The sequence below is a fragment of the Dendronephthya gigantea genome, unplaced genomic scaffold (genome assembly GCF_004324835.1).
Source record: "Dendronephthya gigantea isolate DGI-Jeju-01 unplaced genomic scaffold, DenGig_1.0 000021F, whole genome shotgun sequence".
NCBI lineage: Eukaryota > Metazoa > Cnidaria > Anthozoa > Malacalcyonacea > Nephtheidae > Dendronephthya > Dendronephthya gigantea.
The window spans coordinates 999800-1019124 of record NW_021163031.1 but is presented as its reverse complement, the minus strand read 5'-3'; the positions used below and the strand labels follow the sequence as shown (position 1 = coordinate 1019124).

Sequence of the window (19325 nt, the reverse complement as noted above, 5' to 3'; positions counted from 1 at the left end):
CTGTGTCTTTAGATTGCAATAGATACACAGAAGCACTTTAATCATTGCATTATATAATCATTGAACGTTATATAACTGAATTGGCGTCTATTGTATTGATAAACCACTATGGTTGTCGAAACGATGACAGAATACATTTTTTCGTTGCCTATGTAGGTATTAGTCATTTGTACGTTTCTGCTTCGAGTAAAAATCCTGGTCCGTTAGACCCAGCAAGTATAAAGAATGAAGAAAACACATCTCCCAAGGCCGTCTCAGTTCAACTGGATGCGACGAAGGTCAGCAAAATAAATAGTGTTGGATTTAGTAGTGAAGACAGGTGGAGTGAACTGTATGCAGTTAGCTGAGGCTGAGCTCTAGTTATTTAGCTCGTAATGTATATACGTTCACACTCAATATATCTGACGTTTTTAGACGGTGTATGTTGCTGTGCAAGGACAAGAGGCAAACAATAAGTTTAGGTTATCATTTTTGGATAATTTGTTCACAAGTAACACCTTTCAAGTTAACGTCAAAGAAGGGCTTGATGCTCATGAAATATTAACATTATCCATGGTCGTGCATCCATACAGGTATGGAATACGAACAATAGAATCACTGCAATTCGCAGTAAATCTGATTTCAGCACATATGTTATTCAAAATTGTTAGGTTTCCTTAGACTTGATTGTATAGTCTAATTTATTGAAACAGTTGTACGTACGTTGCAGTTTGTTATTCAACGTGAAATTTAATAAATATGTGTGTTTTTTTTTCAGCTTAACGTACTCAATTTCAGACGGAGACAAGTTGGCTTTCAGCATTAAAGGATCCTCTCCCGAAATCTCAACCAAGATAAGACTCGATTACGAAACGACTCAACAATACCGTCTAGTCATTGTGGCTGATGATGTAAATGACGTTTGTCATAAAAGTCGTGCTTTGGTCGATATCAATGTGATTGATGTGAATGATAATGCTCCAACATTTGCAAGGAGTCAATACACAGCCAGTATTGATGAAAATGCTCAAAGTGGTGCATTATGTTAAACAGGTATGATTTGGTCATTCACTGTTCTCTTATACGAAAATTAAACGTGTATCCTTCAATGAAACAGAAACTGTATAGTGATAAACTTTTGTCATTCATTTCGAGTTCGATCAAAGTAGCTCTATCGCAAATATTGAGCGCTATGTATTCTAAACTTTGTGACTCAGTGATACCGGATTTACCAATTAGCTGGTCTAATAGTAGATCAGTGAATTTAACCAATCTATACGTAAAAATTCATTCATAAAATTTCTTCATCCATTTTAGATGGTTGCAACTGATTTGGATTCTGGCGAAAATGGCAGAATAACTTACACTATAAAATATTCAACTGCACCGGGTCTTTTTAGCATTGATTCCAGTGGTCAGGTGACGTTGCAAGGCCCACTTGATTTCGAGACTGAAACGTCTTACACACTTACGATACTTGCTGAGGATAATGGCGTTCCTAAATTGAACGCAACTGCTGGGCTTACTATCTCTGTGAACGATATCAACGAACAACCGAGCATAAGTTGTGTTGGAAATTGCATTTATACCGTCTCTGAAGGTAAGTGTAAATCAGTTTCTGAAAGAATAAACGAATCATTGAACTATGTTAAGCCCGTTCTCCACCAGGCGAATTTGTTCGCGCTAACAGGTAAAAAGTAGGAAGCGATTCTACTTTTTCGCAGCGAACTTTTTTCGCAAGCCAATTACAGCACTTGATGCCAGATATCGCTTCGCGTCGCACGAATAAACTCGCCTAGTGGAAAACGGGCTTTAAACGGTCAGGTTTTTTAAGTTGCAACTACTGTGATTATAACTCAAATTGGGCAACGTTTGTTCATGATGGATAATTCGCTGTACTTGATGTTTCTTGAATGTTTTTTGGAATGTACTCAAGTTTGTTTTTTGTTTCTTACCACAGATGTTCCAAAAGGTACATCATTTGGCCGACTCTTATCAACAGATCCAGACAGGGCAGCCAATTGTCTGCTGCAGTACGTTATTCAGCCCGAATATGCAGCAAAGAAATTCGCAGTAACCAGCAGTGGAAACATCACCACAATTGACAGCCTTGACCGCGAGGACCGTGCACAGTACGTCTTCTATGTAACTGTTAGAGATTGTGGGCAACCTCCGCTGACCGATAGTGTTCGCGTTACTGTAACAGTTGGGGATGTAAACGACAATATTCCCCAGTTTCCTGGTCCTTATAACGTGGATATATCTGAAGATGAATCATCTGGAAGTACTATCGTGCAAGTTAAAGCCACTGGTAAGTTAATAGACTGTAACAACCAAAGATATCTGGCACTAATATTCTGTTATAATTATCTTGTAGATAGCGACGAGGGAGCTAACGGTGAGATCGTGTATGAAATTGTTGGAACTGATGCAACAGACTTTGAAATCGACGCAAACGATGGAACTATAAGAAATAAAGTGAAACTTGATTATGAGAAAAAGACGAATTACACATTTACCGTGATTGCGCGAGACCAAGGACCAGGCAATAATTCTGGCAGGACAAAAGTAACAGTGAATGTTATTGATGAGAACGATAATGATCCAGTATTTCAAGGAACACCATACATTACTAATGTCAAGGAAAGTGCTGTTATAGGGACACCCGTCATTGACGTGAATGCTACAGATATTGATTCAGGTTTGTGACTTTAATCAGGGCCGTCGTTAGAAGTTTAATTGGGGGCGGGGGGTTGTTGCATATTCATATATTCATGTTCTTACAACATAGCTAACAAAAGAAATAAGTCGGGCATGAGGCGAATATATGAACATGGACCCCCAATCGAGCGTCTATCGACGGCCCTGACTTTCAACTCTTCTTATTGGAAACATATGAGGCCTCGTACTGAATTAGTTCTTTATACCTAATTTTACTCAAAATCTCCTCAATGGTGCCGTGTTACATTGGAAGGAAAGTGCATGTAGTGTTCATTACATTTAGCAGCGAACATAAAAGCGTTAATTGCACTGATTAACAGCTGTTCCCCGATTAATTTGAGACTTATTGATCATGATTTTACCACTTCAGGAGCTGGAGGTCAATTGAAATATTTTATCATCTCTGGTAATATCGGACAAGGCTTCACGATTCATGAAGGAACTGGTGTGATAACTGTCAACTCTCCTCTAAATAGAGAAACAACGTACGTGTTCTCTGTTGATTAGTACATATTTAAAGAGTCAGTGTTGATTTTGAAAACTAGAGGTAGCCAATGTTACTTCGTCAGTTTAAATAGTACGTAATTCAAAGCTTTGAATGTTTATCAGGTCGTCATACGCGTTGATTGTGCGAGCAAGAGATAGTGGTTCTCCCTCACATCAAACTGAGACCACAGTCACGATAAGAGTTGGTGATACAAACGACAACTATCCCGTATTTCAAGGTCAACCCTACATTGCATTTGTTCCTGAAGACCATGATACCACGCAGCCAGTAATAAAGGTGGGGAAAATTTTTATTCGCATTTATCACTTTTAAGATTGAAATGATTTGGCAGGTTTGTCGCATGCAACGGGTTACTGGTGAATTTATTATGAGTGTATGTACGTTTTACTTGAATGTAAGTAGTAATGTCGCCAAATCTGAAGTTAAGCATGTAGGTTTTAAAATAAGGAATAGGTTACATGTTGTGATCTTTTATCATTTATAGACCTGGAGCGAGGGGAATTCGACGAAATATTACCCCAAGGGAAGATATATCCCGAGGGCTTCGCCCGGGATATATCTTCCCGAGGAGGTAATATTTCGTCGAATTCCCTGAGCGGAAGGTCTATAAATTATATATTATATCGAAACAACGTGTAGGCAGCGCAAAAGCTGGGTGAAATGGCTTCTTTTGCCTCCATTTTGAAATTGTTGACAACCTCGAGTCGTGTGCGAGGCATCCACGCGTGGTACACGCAAACTCGAATACCCCGCTGCAGCGGGGTATTCGACTTTTATAGCATAATGTGAAAAAATTCGATGGAACTCCATGATTAATTTACTGATCACGTGGTACAAATCGAACTTTCTGATTGGATGATTTACAGTTGATATATAATATTATGTGATATACACCGTTTGGGGAGCATAGCTAAGGTGCATGGGACGGCTTTCCTTATTTTGAGAATTCCTTTACGTGGAGTGTGCTTCTTCTGTGCTTTAAAAGTTTTCATTCAAGTGTTTTAATTTTTCCCGTTTCACAGTTTGTAAGATTTTACTTTCATTGTTAATAAAGTTCTGTTCATTTTTTTGCGACAAAAGGTTTCTGCCACGGATGAAGATGATGGAGCTTTTGGTGAAATTACTTACAGAATTGATTCCTTTGCAAATGAGACATTCAGTATTGATAACAATGGTAAGTTTCAGAATGCGTTTTATAAATGAATATACACATCAATCTTCCTGTAAGGGCAGGAAGTATTTAGCTATAATTGTTTATACTTGCGTAAAGTAACGTAGGTTTAAGCTTAGTTTAGTCATTATCGTGCAACTTTTGGTGCCCGTATTTATTATCTCACTCAAAGATACCAACATTTACATTGTAGGGAACATTCGTGCGAAGATATCGTTGGACTTCGAAACGAAGACATTTTATATTTTCACAGTCATAGCTACCGACGGGGGTGGTCTGACACAACCTGCAATTGTCACTATCCATGTGACCGACGTGAACGACCACGAGCCTCGTTTTGATAAGAATCCTTATATAGAAAGTATGGATGAAAACTTGGATGCTGGTCACGTGGTTGGTAAGGTTAACGCAACCGATGAAGATTCTGGTCAGCGCGGTTCTGTGACTTATTTAATCATTGATGGAAATCACGGAAACGCTTTTTCAATCAATGCCGACGGTGAGTTTTCAGTTTATCTTAATAAAACTGTGTTTACCTGCACTAAATAGCTTTGCGATTTTCAACTCTTGATCCATGTGTTCGAGTGTTCAGTCACGAATGATCTGAAGACCCCAGTCACTGAGAGACACTGACATGCTAAATAGTAATTCGGGAATCGCTCTAGAGCGACAAGTGATTTAATTGTTCAACCATTGTAAAATTTCTCGAAAGACAATGCCCCTTGCCATTTATCTATTCTTTTGAATCTAAACAATGTATTGATTTATTACAGGTGAAGTTACTTCTCTGGTCCGTCTCGATCGGGAAACTCAAGCAATGTACAACCTGACTATCGAAGCTAAAGACGGCGGTTCACCGGCAAAGAGATCAACAACACAAATGATAATCATTGTAGTGGACAAAAACGATAACACTCCAACTTTTGACGAATCATCCTACTCCTTTTCCATTGCGGAGAATAACAAAGCAAATGACGAAGTTGGACAATTCGGTCCGGCGACAGACCGTGATAATGGCACGAACGGTGAAATTGTGTATACGATAATAAGCGGTGATCCTAACGGAAATTTCGAGTACAACAATGGGAAACTGCTTGCTAAGAAGGCTCTTAATCGTGAAGAAACGGCGATGTACGATCTTTCTGTTGAAGCTAAAGACAAGGGTATTCCGTCTCTTTACTCGGCTGTCTCGGTAAAAGTTATTGTATTGGACGAGAATGACAATTCTCCTGTGTTTTCGAACGACCCATATAACTGTGATATCCATGAAAATTCTGCCAAAAATTCACGAGTTTGTTCTGTTGTTGCCACTGACCAAGATGCTGAAGATAATGGCGATGTTATTTATGAACTGCTTAAACCAAGTAACGAATTCCGTGTCGATCAGGTATGTTGAAATTCTTTCACAGGAGGACTTGGTGAAGTAATTGTTAAACGATACATCTGTTTGTATCTGAAGTTTGATTTCTGGGACTCGCTGTTGTATTGTTATACCTTTCATATATTTAAATATATCAAGGGCTTAAGCACGTAACGTTTTTTTCTTCATTTGCAGCAAGTAAATTCAGTTTTAAGACTCTTTTTTTTTTCAGAACAACGGTGAGATCAGGACGTTGGTGCTACTGGACAGAGAACAAACATCCTCCTACACTTTTGATATCACAGCCAAAGACAAAGGTTCGCCAAGTAGAAATGCTACTGTGACAGTGAACGTGGACGTTCTTGATAAGAATGACAATGAACCGAAATTCAACCAATCATCGTACAGTTTTGATGTCAGTGAAGATGCTCAGGCAAACACGAAGGTCGGTCAAGTGTTTGCGGAGGACGATGACGCAGGAATAAATGGCGAGGTTGTGTTTAGTATTACGGCAGGAAACGACACTGCGTGAGTATTATTTTGTCAGGTGAAAGTCTTGGAACAAATTTAGCAACAAACTGCGACCAATGTGCTGATTTTTTTATTGTTATACGACAGTAAAAATCATATTATTCACAGAAGTATTTAACTGCTATCAATTACTCATTGCTCGAGACCGTGCAAGGCCCGTCTACTTAAACCAAATTAATATATGAGTATATTTATTTTCATCTTCTCTAGATTTTCAATTAACAGCGGTACTGGTGTCATTATACTCAAGTCCAATTTAGATCGCGAGTCGATTGCGAGCTATAAACTGACTGTTACAGCCGCTGATCGTGGTACGCCGTCTCGGTCCTCTAGTCGTGAGGTCACTATTACAGTGACTGATGTTAACGATAATTATCCAGTATTTACCGCTGACCCGTATCATGGCAAGATCGCAGAAGACGCTTCGGTTGGTTCGTCTGTTGTGCAGGTTCGTGGTGCTAATCTCTTTTTAGTGATGAGCTTAAGCAAGTGACGTTTTTGACAACACAAACGGCATGATTAACGTGAAAAGACTGGGTCAAGGATTGTGATTGGTGAAAAACAAAAACTTTACTTCCGGTCAACGTACGTGTGGTCAAAAACGTCACTTGCTTAAGCATAAGCTCACTTTTATTAAGTCTGTTTTTCATGTGGCATGCGGAGCGAGGACGAATCGACATCGTAATTATACTGTGACCCCCCCCCGGCTATACTAACCTTCTCAGACATTTAGCCTTCAAGTATACTTTTGACGTCGTTATTTTAGGTGAAAGCAGAAGACGCAGACGAAGGAGAAAACGGTAAAATCAAGTACAGTCTTACTGGAGGGACCGATAAAGATCACTTTTCTATCGATCAAGACTCTGGTCTTATCAAAACAGCGATTCAACTGGACTACGAAAGCAAAAAATCGTATTTACTGGTGGTTACAGGTAAAGAATAGAATTCCGACCTAACGGACCTCGTCAGGAGAGTTAGTAATATCGTACTAATTCTACTCACGAATGCCCTTAGGTTGAAACATGGAGAAGTGTTTCTGTTTATTTTAGGCAGTTGTTAGTTCAGTAAAGTTTTATCAAGGAATATGTCAACATTATGATATTTTTCACTTCATATAGCCAGTGACGGTGGTGTTCCAGCAAAAACCAAGACGACACGGGTGAATATAACAGTTGAGAATACGAACGACAACGCACCGACATTTGAGTCAGGTTCGCCTACCATCCGTATCAGCGAAGCCGTCGCCATAGGAACGAATGTCGTGAAGTTTAACGCTACTGACAAGGACGGCAGCCCTTTGGCATTTCTTATAACTGCTGGCAATGTTGGAGAAACGTTTACCATTGATAAAAACACAGGTGTTTTAACGACAAATAAGAGCTTGGATCGGGAGACAACACCGAGGTACAATTTAACTGTCACTGTAACGGATACGGCAAACGGCGGTGGCGGTGGTCAGAGTTCATCAAAGAATCTCAGTGTCATTGTAACAGATGTGAATGATAATTCACCTCTTTTCTATCCTGATTCGTATTCCGTGAATATAACTGAGAATACTAAAGCAGGTAAGGTGGTAGGGTTTGCCACTGAAGCAGTATAGTGGCTTAGAAACCAATTATTCCACCAGAAATTGTATGGTCTCTTGTACAAATTTTGACCACAATTCTTCTTTCAGGTCCTATAGTGACCGTCACTGCAACTGACATCGATGAAGGTGACAACGCCAAGATTACTTACACCATTGATCCAATTTCTGCGGATAAATTTGTCATCGACCCTTCATCTGGAGAGATCTCTACGAAGACACCGCTGAACTACGAAGAGAGCCCACGTCACGAAATCACTGTTACCGCAAAGGACTCCGGGACGCCTTCGTTGTTTTCCACAGCAAAGGTTGTTGTGATCGTTAAAGATGTGAATGACAACAACCCTGATTTCCCGGGTGATTATTCCACATCACTAACGGAAAACACAGGAGAAGGAACTGTTATACGGGTCGAGGCCATTGACCCTGACCAAGGGGTAAATGGAGAGATTGAATACAGAATTACCGCTGGAGGGATTATAATGAGGGGTAAGTGTTGCTATTTTGCATCATCAATGTATGATAGCTCTTAAAGTAAATAAACTTTTACATCTTCGTACGTCAGGTTCTTTACAATCGGAATTTCTGATGGGATCATAAAAGTGGCCAAGCCCGTAGATAGAGAAAAAAATCCATCATTCATCCTCACCGTCACTGCAAGTAACAAAGTTCCCGCAGATTCCTCAGCATCGCCGACCAAGACCACAGCTACTGTTACAATAGCAATTGATGACGTCAATGACAACGCACCAAACATAACCAACACTGACACGTCAGTCAATGTTAACGAAAATTCTCCGAACGATACTCAGGTTATTGATGTAGATGCTGTTGATGACGACCATGGAGTCAACAGTGAGATTGAGGTGAGTTTCTTTAGCACACGACAAAAATAACTGCTTCAAATTTGATACGTTTTTAAAGTTTTCACACAGAAATTCCCCTACGGTACGGTTTAGCTTAGGTACGTGCATTTGAATTCGACACTGTTCTTTTATATAGTTCAAAATTGTGGATGGTAATATAAATGATGTTTTTGCAATCAATAAAACAAGTGGTTTGATCACAGTCCAGGGAGATATTGATCACGAAACTCGCGCGTCATACACGCTCGTGGTTCGTGCGTTTGATAAAGGGAGCCCAAGTCTTTTTTCAGAGAAAGAATTCTTGGTGAACGTTACGGATTTGGACGATAACCCTCCTGTGTTCACAGCAGAACCTTACGAAGGTGAGTTTGATGGCGTATCGTACGCTGTTTACGTTGAAATCTTGAGTTTTCGATAACTAATTATATAATAATTCTTTGTTTTAGGTTCTGTGAGCGAGGCTGCCAACGTCTCCACATTCGTAATTCAAGTCAAAGCAACTGATGCAGATTCTGGCGCGAACGGGAAAATCAAGTTTTCTATCGTGTCCGGGAACACGAACAATCTATTCAGAATCGACGCAGAATCTGGAGATATTCTCACAAACGCCCCCTTGGACTTTGAAACGGTCCCTTCTCATACTTTGAAAGTCAGAGCCGAGGACAAAAGTCATTTCATTGAAACGAATGTGGTAATACGTGTTGTTAATGTAAACGATAATGACCCAGCATTCAACCCGTCTTCTTATGACGAGAGTATTCCAGAAAATGCAGGATTAAACCACCAGGTGGTCACGTTATATGCCACGGACAAAGACGCGTTTGGTGGATTGACCTACACCATTATCGATGGCAATGCAGAAAGTAGATTTACTCTTGAACCTTCAAGCGGAAAACTCCGAGTGGCTGGCGACTTAGATCGAGAAACTACAGCTCTCTACAACTTAACCGTTCAAGTGACCGACGGTGGTGCGCCGATGCGTTCCGATACCACTTTCGTAGTGATTAGGATCACGGACATCAACGACAACCCACCGAGATTTAACCCAACACACGAACATGTATCCGTACAGGAGAATTCTCCGGTTGGATTGACCGTAATCAAAATATTTGCTGAAGATAAAGACATTGGTGTAAACGGCGAGGTTCACTATAACGTTACCGAAAGAAATGATGGTCTACTTTTCAAGTTGAATGCAAGTTCAGGTGTTCTCAGTGTGAACGGAAATATTGACCGAGAAACAACGACTAGCTTCAGGTAGAATATTTGAGCATTCAGTATTTGCGTTAGACCGTTTACATGAACTTAAAAGCGCTTAAAAAGAAATCTCGCGAATTTAGAGATGTTACTTTTTCCCCATCGGCCAATCGTGTTCAAACAACATCTCTGTTTAATCCGTTTTCCAACAGTAGCAACAATGTGTCAACAGGGCATTTCATTCTCTATAAGTGGTGTTCAACTATTCTCGAGGGACTTATCAAACAGATTCAGAAATCAAAGAGATTTTCGCCATGTTGGATGACATTTGAATTGCAAAAAATGAAAATCCTTTGTTACAATAATCCAACATGGCGACAATGACGAAACTTGCACACCACATATCGAAACAAGTTTATAGGACCAGAACAATGCACCATCTGTTTGGAAAAGCTTTTATTCTGTGGTACTAGTGAATTCGTTCAACAGATTTCCTCTTACGGCTCACCAATTAAGTTTCTTTTATTCATTTTTCTAGGCTTAAAATTATCGCCCAAGACAAGGGCGCGAACTCCATGAAATCAACTCCACTTATCGTTGACATTAATGTTTTGGATGAGAACGACAACAGTCCTAAATTTACAAAAGAAAGTTACGCACGATCTATTTCTGAGACAAGTTCTATTGGATCGTTTGTTGAGGAAGTGGAAGCTACTGATGCAGATATTGGTGCGAACGCTGACGTCGTTTACGTGCTGTTGAATGGAACAGAATTTTTCAAAATCACTAACGAAACTGGTATGTTTCTAAAATGAATTACGTGATCGCCTGACGACAATAACTGTCTTAGATAGATTGCAGTTTACATCACCGCAGATTTAAACGAAAATATTGCAGTGCATTGTGGGAACATGTTGGACAATATGTGGGAACATGTAGGACAATATGTGGGAACATGTAGGACAATATGTGGGAACATGTAGGACAATATGTGGGAACATGTAGGACAATATGCGGGAACATGTAGGACAATATGTATACCTCTAGTTCATATTTACCTATTATTTCGTTAACAGAATTGATAAATCTTGTATTTTTTCTTTGTCAGGACAATGCATTCTTGAAATGACCCTCATTCTTTACTTCAACGGATACAATTAGTTTAAAAAGGACACATTTAAAGTGTATATTTGCATTATCTCTTTTGTAGGTGTGATAACGACCACCACTTCTCTAGACCGAGAGACCATTCCTTATTTCATAATCAACATCATGGCCATAGATGGTGGCAACACCTCACGTAATTCTACCACAACTCTTACTGTAACCGTGTTGGATGCCAACGACAACCCCCCGAAATTCGACCCCGCTTCACTATTAGGAAACGTTACTGAGGAGCGACCAAGGGGCGAGTTTGTTACCAAATTGGTGGCAACAGATCCAGATAGTGGCATAAATTCAGAAATCGAGTATAAGCTCGAATCCAATGCTCGGCAGTTCCTTAATATCGATCCCCAGACAGGAATTATTAAAACAAATCAGCCGTTTGACTTTGAAGTTCAGAGAAATTACTCATTTAAAGTAACCGCCTCTGATAAGGGTAAGTTGTAGAATATTTATCCCGGAAAACTGACGAAACTATCCCCTTGATCAGCCCTTGTTGATCCCATGGTGTTTCAACAAATTAATGATTGAATTATTTATTCACCATGCAAAAGTTTAAGAATAATATTCCTAAAAACGGTTGAATGTATCAAGACTGTTCGCTTCCTGACTTATATCATCTTTCAAAAAGTCGAAAGCGACTTCAATATTGCGTTTTTCATATTTGATTCTTTCGTTTTAGGAAATCCGTCGCTCTCTACGACTGCTTTGCTAGTCATCAATATTGTGGACATAGATGATAACTGTCCTGTGTTCAATCCTAAAGAATACAACGTAACTATTGACGAGAACCGACCTCTGAATCTGACCATTGTTACTGTGCATGCAACAGACGTCGACACTGTGGGTGAAACGAAACTAGAGTATCGAATAAGAAAGGGAAACCTTGAGAGTACCTTTACATTAGGGCGCTTTTCAGGTACGTCTCTTGAAAACTTTCATCACATTATTCAGAATAGCTATTGTTGTTTATAAAATCCAGTGAAAACATGAGCACTGTATTGGATCAGTGTGACAATAGCAATCGAACGAATACTCATTAAATTAGCCTGCCCAACATTTCTGTTTTTAGTTTAAGGTGTATATAAAAAATCAAATTGCCTGTTGTTTATTCGGTAAAACGCCTTTTTTTTCATCGACATAATATTCTGCGTTTTCTAGGCGAGATGAAATCTAGAATATTTGTGGACCGTGAACTTTCTCGTGAATTCAACATGGTCGTGAGTGCCGGTCGTCTGACCTGTGGCGTGAATTTTACGGAAGACTTAGGTGAGTGGCTTTTTTAGTTTTAAATTTTGCTGATGCATAGCGCTGAATGCTGTCTTTCAGTGATCTCGTGAAACTTACCCTAAGGTTTAGTGTATTTATATTTTCCTTTTAGACGAAAATATTCAGGAAACATTGACGAAGTCCATCGCAAGAGTTAACGTGTTTGTTAAGGACCAAAACGACAATGCGCCGGTGTTTCTGAATAAAGGATACAAACATGAACTAAGAAATATCTACGCTGAAAGCTTGTTTATGTTGAACGCAACTGATCCTGACGAAGGAGACAATTCCAAGTTTGAATTTGCATTGGCAGGAGTAACTAGGGTGAGTGAGGGATAGTGAGGGTGAAACTTGTGATGAAGAACACGTTGATGTTACTAGAATCAATAAATGTTTTGTGTTTTCTTTATTAGAATGGTTTCAGACGGACGTTGAACGTTACAGCAACGGATAAGGGAGTGCCCCAGCTCACTTCAAAGGCCACAGTCGAAGTGATAGGGTAAGTTTTATTAGTGGGGTCCTTGATCTTAGCTGTATGGCCGCACTAATTGGTGTAAAATGCCAAACAATGTCTTTCAATGTTTCAATCTATTAACTTTTTAGGAAGGACTGCGAGGCTATGTCATTTTCCGTTTCATCGCGTGGTAATGTAAAAGCCAAAACTTTATGTAGTATTGAACGAACAATGAAAGGCGAAGATACGGTTGGAAAGAGTATTACGGTACGGGCATTAGTAATTCATTAGAAGAATGTGACTATCTTCTGCAGGGGTTAAGTTCGCCGAGGTCCATAGAATACTCGTGCAACGTATAAAAGTATATAAAAGTATACACATGCAACACTCATAGACTCGGTTGGTAGAGTATTCGACCAGTTAACTTTGGGTTACGTATACCAGGCAAATCAGTCTAAAGTTCTTCAAATTACTCGTTTAATTTAGCTGAACTGCAATGCTAAAGGCAATACCAAGGCAGAATATCGATGGACAAAATCTGGTGTCCATGTTACAGATTGGCAAAACACAGGTGTGTTCAAGATAAATTCACTACGGAAAGATGATGCTGGTGATTATTTCTGCGTTGCATCAAGCGAGGCGGGAAATATCGTATCTGAGACAATCAAGATTTACGCAAGAGGTTAGTGTGTCGCACGTCATACACTGTAAATCTGTAATGACCATTGTAATGACATACACTGTAATGACTATTGTAATGACCATTGTAATGACATACACTGTAATGATAATTTTTTAATATTGCCAAGTTCTTGATCAATGTATATGTTGTTCATCTAGATAAGTATTAATTCTTTATAAAGAAACCCGCTTAGTTACAACATATTCTTACCTGTTCGTATAAATATTTTTTGTTTTTAGAACCTGCAAAAATCAGAGTTGCACCGAAAGATGTCTGGGTAGAGGAAGGAAGACGAGCCATTATAAGTTGTCGCGCGACTGGCGACGCGCCAATTTTCTACTCTTGGTTTAAAAATGGTAGAAAATTGCACACGAGTAAAGAAGTAAATTATGATAAACCAGATATTGTTTTCGAAAGCGTATTTCTAACTGACGAAGGGGAATATGCTTGTATGGTTAAGAATGATTACGGATTTGAGAAATCTCCTCCGGCGAAATTACATGTTTATGGTAAGTAAACACGATGACCTCCATACATTTGTCTGTAGTCAGATTAGATGACAGTTATGTATCGAATCGATCTAAATATTTTTTAATTCAAAACGAGCAGAAGCGTCGAAAACTGGCAACATTATAAATAAGGAAAACGTGTTTTACAAGAATTAACTTCATTGACCACTTCTCAAACGTTTATTCTGTATTTTAGCTGAATCGTCAATTGTCGAAATGGATATCGATGTCAACAATCCTCAAAAAGAAGAAAACTGTCAAATTTTCAACTTGCCAGACGTTGTGGTAAGGAATGCACTTCTCATGGGAAGATGAATCTGATAGACAACCGATTTTCAAATTAACCCTTATCTTACTACCAAAAGTTCTGAAGAAAATAGTTTTAATATTATCGTTGTGATGTATTTTCAACTAGCCTGCGTCTACATTTGCAGAAAACTCTAAATAGCCTGATCAGTGGTGGTTCAGCTACAGTTGTTGAATTCAAACAACCAAAAGAAATGTGTAATATAACAGCATGTTCCTCGAACCCTTGCAAGAACCAGGGAAGCTGCCGTGTAAACGGCAACGGCTTCATTTGTCAATGTCCTAGAGGATGGACTGGCAAGCGTTGTGAAATTGATTCGAATGAATGCGAGTCTTGCAATAAGACTGCTTGTGTTAAATCTAAAGGTGAGTCTTGTCGTAGGTCTTCATCTTTACCTCTGGAATAACAGTTCATAGCTGTTCAAAGTTGTTCATCATTTATAATCTCCAAAGTCCCACCTCATCTCTTCTTCAAATGCCTTCCATATACAGTCCTACCCCACGGCGCAAATTCAATTTGTTTATTTCTTCCTTCACATATCTGCTTCCACAGAAATTTGTCAAAATAATGGAATATGCACGAATCAACAAGGAAGTTTCTCCTGTGCTTGTCCGAAACCTGGTGTTCACGGTAAACTCTGTCAGTTAAGTGACACGGTGTGTGATTCTGACCCATGTAAATTAGGGGAGAAATGTTACCCTAAGGAAAACAAACAGGGTTATGAGTGTCTAGCCAGCGTTCAAACTGTGTCTATGATATATCATCTTGATACCAATCAGAAACCGTTCAATGATTGGATGATCTATGATGTTGCCCAAAGTGTCCAGAATGGTATTGTCAATGGGCTATCACAAGGGGTCCTAGGTACGTGTCATTTGTTGTAAATTCAGTAATTGGTGGATGTTCATTGTTTTCTTTAATGGTTATCATTTTTTGCAGGGAGACGAAAGCGCCGAGACAACAGCGAGAAGGACCGTATAGACTACGGCGCATGCTCAGTTCGTATTAAAGATGGTTACAAAGTTAATGAGGAAACATTGGAGATGGAAATAATGCTGGTTTGCAAGAATTACCCCAAGAAGACAGCTATATGCAACGCCTTGTTGGATGAGGGAAAGGTTCAATCCTGCACGGGTGACGATGGTAAAGTCCTAACGGAGCCGGAGACAACACAAGCACCTTCACTTTCAAAACTTAGGTGAGCTTTTTTAGATTTCTTTCAACTTGAGTTAAACTATTTTGTATACAAGATGCTTAAGAAAACTGGCTGTGTTTCATAGTTCATAGTTATTCTTCAAAGATCAGCTTGGAAATTGTACAAATATTCACGAAAGAATTTTTATCGGGCAACCATATATAAGGAATACTTTTGATCAGACTTCGCTATTAGTTAGAGATTTTTTGAGGAGTTTTTCTACAAGAATACATTTCTTTTCTAATTACATATTTAATATTTTAGTCTAAAAGTGGTATTTATCGTTCGCAATGAAAATGATAAAGATATTCAGGCAACTGAAGCAATCGACGCTCTTAAAACACAGAAGATTGAAAAAATGCTTCAAAAGAATGGGATGACTGTCACAGATATACGAGGTTAGGATCATTCATGTTCACTTCAATATTCGGCTACAATGTTTTTGCCATCTTCAAGAAGTTCTCAGCAACTGGACTCTAGTTGTATAGTATACTGGACTGAAACGGCATAGGGCGTCTATAAGACTATGTGTAATCAAGAATGACGCAGCGCTTTGGGTCGCATGTTTATCGCAATTTTCGCAGTAAGATCATCATATTCTATAGCACCATGTATTATCAGCATACATGTGACGTAAAAAGACCGCATTCATTATTCTCTGACTATATTGTTTGTTTGTTTGTTTGTTTTAGCGCGATTGACTCCAACGAATGACAAGCAAGGTAATAATTAAAGGACCAAATTGACTCTAATTTGTCTCGAATAGACTGATTTGTTACTTAAGGAGTAGATGTGGAGTAATTTAGTATCCACAAGTGTGGTTTAGTATCCAATTAGTTCAGTCTTGTTGTCAGGAAAAAAGGGAGAAAATATGAATATGAATTTATTTTAGAATCGGATGGTTTATCTGCTGCGGCGATTGCTGGTATTGTTATTGCTGTTCTTCTTATTATCGTGGTTGCAGCTTCCATTATCTTTGTTCTCTTACGTGCAAGGTAAGTCGAGCGTTTGAAAGTTAATCGAAGTAGTTGATCAATCGATTAATCATGTAATTAATGCATGATTCGTTATCAATCAGACGTTATTGCAGATGACTTTTAAATTTTCATTCAATCAATGGTTTCTACAATCAATCAATCAACCAGTCAGTCAATCAATCAATCAATCAATCAATCAATCGATGATTCACAGCACAAATCAGTCGATTTACTCAAGAAGATTTATCAAACATATAATTTATTATCTCATTACACGCGCACACGATTATAGCTACATTTTTTTAACCAATCACAATAATTGTCCAATCTCGTGCAATTAATATGATTTAACAACTAACAAATTATCTCTAAATAATTACTAACGATCTCTCATTTCATATGTACTAATGCCCGCGAATAACCTACTAATGTTAACTAACTATACTAATTAGGCTAATTAACAATTAATGCCACTGGAATTCACAGATAATCAGGGGACTTTTTGATGCCCGTAAATTGTCCAGTGTGCATATATCTTCTTCCAGTAATTTATGAAATCTAAATAATTACTAATCAAACCTTTTTGCTAATTCACCATCGCTGATTACTAACTAATCACGTCTTATTACTAATTAACGGTGACTGGTTCCTACTGTAGTATCAATAGTATCAATGATTCGTAACGACTTGATTCTCTTCGATGTGATTATTTGCTCGGAGACAGTTAATTTAAAATCTGAACCTGAGCATCGCTTAACCACACACGTTTTTATCCAGGAGAGATAAGGATAGACAAATTAGTATCGGTGGCCGAGCTATTCTTTCTCCAAATTCCAAGAAACACAAACGATTTGATCGCGATATTTCTATGAAGGAGCTCAATGCTTCTGAAGTTCGCGGGATGAACAACAAAACGTTTATGAGTCTTGAAGAAGGGCATCAAGATTCAGATGACGGCGCACGTGACTCGAATGACGACGCACAAGATTCAGATGGCGAAGATGGTTCCTTCATGTTTAAGACCCCTAAGGCAATGTCAAAGACCAATTTAGATCAACAAGATTTTATGAACGAGGTAAGAAAAGAAATGAAATCATTGATATGGCGGGAAAAAGCGTGCACAAAAACTGGTTACTCTTTTCATATTTATTAGAATAACGCTGGCTAAAATTAATATTAGATTAGTGTGCTCAGATTTCCTGCCCCAAACCATACGAATTCGTTTGTAACAATTTTGGAAAAGCCAGTAATTTCAAAGAGTTAGTCTGGTTGCCTTTCTGGCACTTTTTTTCTCTATCATATTTTAACTAAAATAACGTAATAACTCTAGCTTGAGACAGCCCCATGGTTCCATGGTTCGATCTCACGGAGCAAAGCAGAGGATATCTTGGGTACCCAGGATTCTGATGGATCCTACTTAGTTCGTGCAGGGATTGATAAGGGCGAGTTCTATATTAGTGTGAGACTCTCGGAAGATAGTATGAATCATATTGCTGTGAACCGTCGTGATGATAGCTTCGTTGCCGTTTGTGGACCCGATGCCGAGGCGATGAAATTCACAACATTCCATGAACTGCTTGAATATTTAAAATCAACCCCGACACGTCTCGAAGGCAGCGATGACGAACTGTTACTTAAAGAATATATAAAGAAAGGAGATTAAATCGATATTCTTCAATATCCCTAGCAAATAGAGTATTTCAAGCCTTCGTCAGTAACGCATTACTGATCAAATAGAAAGTGCCTATTACATGCTGTAAAATGCTGCAATAAAGTGCTTGAAAACCAGCTGTTTAACAGCACTGATGGTTAGGACAAACGCAAGTATTTTTTTATATTGTGTATTACTTTCGAAACTTCACCAACAAGAAGTGAAGATGAACTTTCTGAGGTCAATGCATGGTAATATACAATTATACTTGTGCTTGTCCGACTTTGCCAGCCGTGGAGAGAGGTTCATTGCATGAACCTACCCAACGGCAGGAGTCCAATGGGCACTTTCTGACACGATATCCTCGTGTGCTGGTACCCTGCTTTCAGCGGGAAATACCATTGAGATGCACTCTCTAGTTTTCATCCAAACAATTGATCAAAACTATCGCCATTCGATGCCGATGGGGTATTGGATAAAAATTTAGAAATACTAATTATGAAAAACTATTTAAATAAGATATTTTAATTGCACCTTTAACGCACCTGTAATAACTTTAAATAAAACTGTTTAAATGCACCAATATAAAATATCCTAATTATAAACGCACCTAATTATAAATCCACCAACTAATTGCACCATACACGATACCGCACTGAGAATTGCACCTTTGCACTGTAAAAATACCTACAAAATGTTTACTCACAAAATGTGAAATACATACACTAGATCTATTTAATAAATTGTTTTGCACAAATCATCTGATATTCACTCACTTGAGAACAAAACCAAGATAATTTCACAGTTGGTGAGTATGATGTTTTTTATTTCGTCCGATTTTGAGAGCACTCAAGAGCAGTCATGATTTGTGAAAAGTGAAGTATAAATTTTGTACATACCAGTTTTTGCACGATCTTTGCCCGGTTCGCTCAACAAATTTTTGATGATAAGTTTGATACAGACTAACAAACAAAAAGAAAGGACGATGAAGCACCTATAGATAGAAGATTCAGATATATAGAGGAGAAATTCAGTTTAATTTATTTTTCCTTCGTTTGCAAACGACTTTTTCAGGGCATTAAGTGATTTTTTAAGTGTTTGAGTGGAAGCAGCTATCAGTTGATCTATTGACTATGGTTTTTTTTCTTTTTCTTCTGCGAAAGAAATGAAACTCTTAAACCTTTTGCATTTTTTGTTTT

The 19325-nt window shown here is 38.6% G+C and overlaps 2 protein-coding genes across 2 annotated transcripts in view; both read left to right on the top strand.

Moving 5' to 3' along the window:
* The window catches only part of LOC114521769 (fat-like cadherin-related tumor suppressor homolog), a 12367-nt gene extending 10980 nt beyond the window's left edge, over positions 1 to 1387 (top strand). Inside the window, exons 7-10 of the mRNA XM_028542309.1 lie at positions 157 to 278; positions 415 to 572; positions 758 to 1032; positions 1297 to 1387. Of these exons, the coding sequence (XP_028398110.1) occupies positions 157 to 278; positions 415 to 572; positions 758 to 1028 (551 nt within the window). The 3' untranslated portion in view covers positions 1029 to 1032; positions 1297 to 1387. The remainder of the gene's footprint in view (positions 1 to 156; positions 279 to 414; positions 573 to 757; positions 1033 to 1296) is intronic.
* On the top strand, positions 1297 to 19325 carry LOC114521936 (protocadherin Fat 4-like). Its single transcript, XM_028542511.1, has 34 exons — positions 1297 to 1579; positions 1940 to 2290; positions 2357 to 2680; positions 3071 to 3185; positions 3310 to 3484; positions 4289 to 4382; positions 4573 to 4878; positions 5153 to 5766; positions 5972 to 6267; positions 6481 to 6718; positions 7037 to 7202; positions 7389 to 7835; positions 7946 to 8372; positions 8421 to 8721; positions 8858 to 9083; positions 9168 to 9978; positions 10457 to 10716; positions 11129 to 11518; positions 11765 to 12001; positions 12244 to 12351; positions 12464 to 12675; positions 12765 to 12850; positions 12955 to 13072; positions 13292 to 13487; positions 13727 to 13996; positions 14193 to 14281; positions 14431 to 14668; positions 14856 to 15167; positions 15243 to 15501; positions 15763 to 15896; positions 16191 to 16220; positions 16391 to 16493; positions 17253 to 17550; positions 17806 to 19325. The coding sequence occupies exons 1-34, from the start codon at positions 1297 to 1299 to the stop codon at positions 18136 to 18138; spliced, it is 8847 nt and encodes a 2948-aa protein (XP_028398312.1). The 3' UTR covers positions 18139 to 19325.

Bases quoted from the DNA above. Each gene is read 5' to 3' on its own strand.
- LOC114521936 (XM_028542511.1), top strand. From the start codon at position 1,297: ATGGTTGCAACTGATTTGGATTCTGGCGAAAATGGCAGAATAACTTAC. The intron at 2,681-3,070 runs GTTTGTGACTTT...TTACCACTTCAG, and splicing joins TGCTACAGATATTGATTCAG to GAGCTGGAGGTCAATTGAAA. The intron at 13,997-14,192 runs GTAAGTAAACAC...TCTGTATTTTAG, and splicing joins GGCGAAATTACATGTTTATG to CTGAATCGTCAATTGTCGAA.